This window comes from Myotis davidii, unplaced genomic scaffold, assembly GCF_000327345.1.
Source record: "Myotis davidii unplaced genomic scaffold, ASM32734v1 scaffold134, whole genome shotgun sequence".
NCBI lineage: Eukaryota > Metazoa > Chordata > Mammalia > Chiroptera > Vespertilionidae > Myotis > Myotis davidii.
The window spans coordinates 6,089,132-6,091,858 of record NW_006288853.1 but is presented as its reverse complement, the minus strand read 5'-3'; the positions used below and the strand labels follow the sequence as shown (position 1 = coordinate 6,091,858).

The following is a 2,727-nucleotide window of genomic DNA, read 5'->3' as shown; positions in this document are numbered from 1 at the left end:
ATATATATATATATATCAAAACATAAAGCATTTAGCATAGCATGGTATATGGAACAAGTAATTCCAGGAAGACTTTAGGTCAACAGGAAATAGTCAACCCTGGTCACAGGCTCTGAAGGAGCTGTAACCACAACCCTTCCTTCCATCTGCAAACAATGTAGCCAGGTGAGGCTGCACAGGTGACACCCATAGGAAATGAACTGCAGGTGACACCCATAGGAAATGAACTGCCATTGAACATGGAAGATGTGTTCCCTTAGATGTCTTAAGGCAGAAACACAGTTACGTTCTATAAAAACAGGGAAGGGCAGACTCCCCAGAGAGGGGCTCTCAGCGGCCAAGAGCCAGATTCATGTTCCTCAATCCGTCACCCCAACTCTCTAGACCATTTTGGCAGGGCAAGACAACCCAACCTCGGAAACATACCTGGAGGAGGTGTTTGCTGGTAGCCGGGTACTGGCCCATTGTAGGCTCCATACGGGTTGGGAGGGGCTGTGGATCCTGGTTGCCCACCATAGCTGGATTGATGATACCCTGGGTAGACAGGCTGGGGCTGCCCATACGGCGGCACAGGTGGAGCTGACTGGTTGACATTCATTATGAGAGCATCCCCAACTTGGTCTCACCTATAAGATAAGAGAGAAGAGAGAAATTAGTCATAATCAACTCTCTAAAAAGAGAGCAACTATACAGGGTGGGAAGTAGACAGGAAAAAAGGACTGACCTTATCAGGCAGTGATCAGCCTAATCATTCCCACACTCCACACGATCTTTGTAATTTTCTGCCCCAACCAGTAGCCAGGTTACTCCCCAAAGTAGGGATTTTGTTACTCTGAATCCCATGCTTCCTCACTGCCAAGAGGGTGTAAGTTTCAACTGCAGAGAGGTCCCTTGGAATGGAGCTGCAGCCCCCACTCCCCAGTGGTATGATTTCTAGACACACAAGGAGTCCTGCCACTGATGAACTACTGTGATAGTACAGGTAAATGAAACAGTGTTCCCACTTTCCATTCATTCACTCTCGCATCCATTCATTCAACAAACACTGGATACGGTCCAGTGTGCTAGTCATTTTTAATGACTCAGGCTACATGTCTAGCAGATCAGGAAAATTCCCTCCCCCTCAAAAGGCAAATTTCAGAGCGACTGATTAGAGAAATGACATTCTTTGACTCAACTACAATGATCTAAATGCTACTCCATCTCCAATCTTCCCCTCAAAAGAGCGTATGTACCTTAGAACTGAAGCATTAGAATAACTAACTGTAAAGGCCACCTGAAAACTCTTAGCAGGTTAGCACTGAGTGCAGGCCAGGCACAAAAAACTTCTAAGGAAACAGTTCAAGAATCAGCAGCAAAGTAAAATTTTATGGAAAAAAAAAATCATTCACCTTATCCACCAAGCAGAGGGACTATGAGTATCCAAATCCCAATGCACTCCAACTCTCCTGTGTCTGCTCGTTTCACATGCTTGTCATGATTCTAGGCCACCACCAAATTCTTACAATCTTGCCCAGCAACAGGGGAATGAATCAGACGCCCTTTGCCGGGTCCTTCCAAGAACAGGACTATCCGACCACATCTACTCTGAGCGGCCTCATCACTCCCACTATCCTACCGACAGACGGGCCCGGAGCAGGAGAGCTCGCAGCTGCTGCAGCGGAACCAGGGGCCTCTTCCCTTTGCTAGGAAGGGTCATCCTGACTCCGGAAAAGCGGAGATGCTCCTGGCTTTAAGCTCAGAGCCACCTCAGGCGCTGTTCTTCCAAATCCTAAACCGTACACAGGTCACAACACTAAGCTTGACAGATATTCCCCTCCCCTCATCTCCCTAAAGTCAGTGTGGGGTTGCGGTGGGAGGACAGGAGTTTCTTCTCCAGGAAATTAATTCCCTCAAACACACCTAAGACTTTGGAGCAGGCTCAAGTTTGCACGCCATTCTGGGTGGACGGTCGCAGGGTGACAACCCAGGGGGGGCGGGACCAGCTTCCTAGAACTCGGGAAGCAGTGGGGCTGCGGAGGCTGGGGGCGCCGGGATCACGCCCGAGGAGCCAGGGCAGCTTCTCGGGCCGCGACGAGAGAGGGCTGATCCACTAAGCATGGAGATCGAGCGTCCTGCGCCCTTCGATAGGCTCGGGGCAGGAAGCGGGAGGCGGAATCGGGGCCGGGAAGAGAGAAGGGAGGGTCGGGTCTAAGACTGATCCTGGATTGCGGATGCGCGAGGTGAGGGTCTCTCACCCGGCCCCGCCGCTGGGCTCCTCCCTTCCCTTTCAGCCTGAACCCCGATCTGGCCAGTGGCACCCCGGGCTCTCCGCTTCTTTCCTACCCACCAACCTCCCGATGCCACTCCTCACCCGGCTCCAGATCCAGGCTCGACTTCGTTCCTAACGTCAAGGCTCCCAGGCTCCACTTCCGGTTCCGAGGGGGCTGTCTTGTCGGCGCCGGAAGTTCCGCCCACACGTTCCAGGGCTCGTCCCCTCCTTCTGCCACGTCTACAGTGGGCACGCGCCCAGGAACCCGGATGCCGCGCATGCGTCACTTTCTTTTCCCATCAGAGCCGACTCTTGGGAGGTTCCGCAGATTCTTATACATTTGCGCTTTTTTTTTTTATTTAATCCACTCAGATGTCCCGGTCGCTTTATGGTCTCACCAGCTGAGACGCGATTGGGAAGACTAGGTCAAACTATCTTCAGTAACAACCCTCAATCGCCTATGACATGTTAGTGAT

At 51.6% G+C, this 2,727-nt stretch overlaps 1 protein-coding gene across 1 annotated transcript in view; it reads right to left on the bottom strand.

Annotated features, from left to right (window-relative positions):
- The window catches only part of SEC24C (SEC24 homolog C, COPII coat complex component), a 26,227-nt gene extending 23,781 nt beyond the window's left edge, over positions 1 to 2,446 (bottom strand). Inside the window, 2 exon segments of the mRNA XM_015562112.1 lie at positions 427 to 626; positions 2,354 to 2,446. Coding sequence (XP_015417598.1) covers positions 427 to 598 — 172 coding nt within the window. The 5' untranslated portion in view covers positions 599 to 626; positions 2,354 to 2,446.
- Between the last annotated feature and the right edge of the window lie 281 nt (positions 2,447 to 2,727).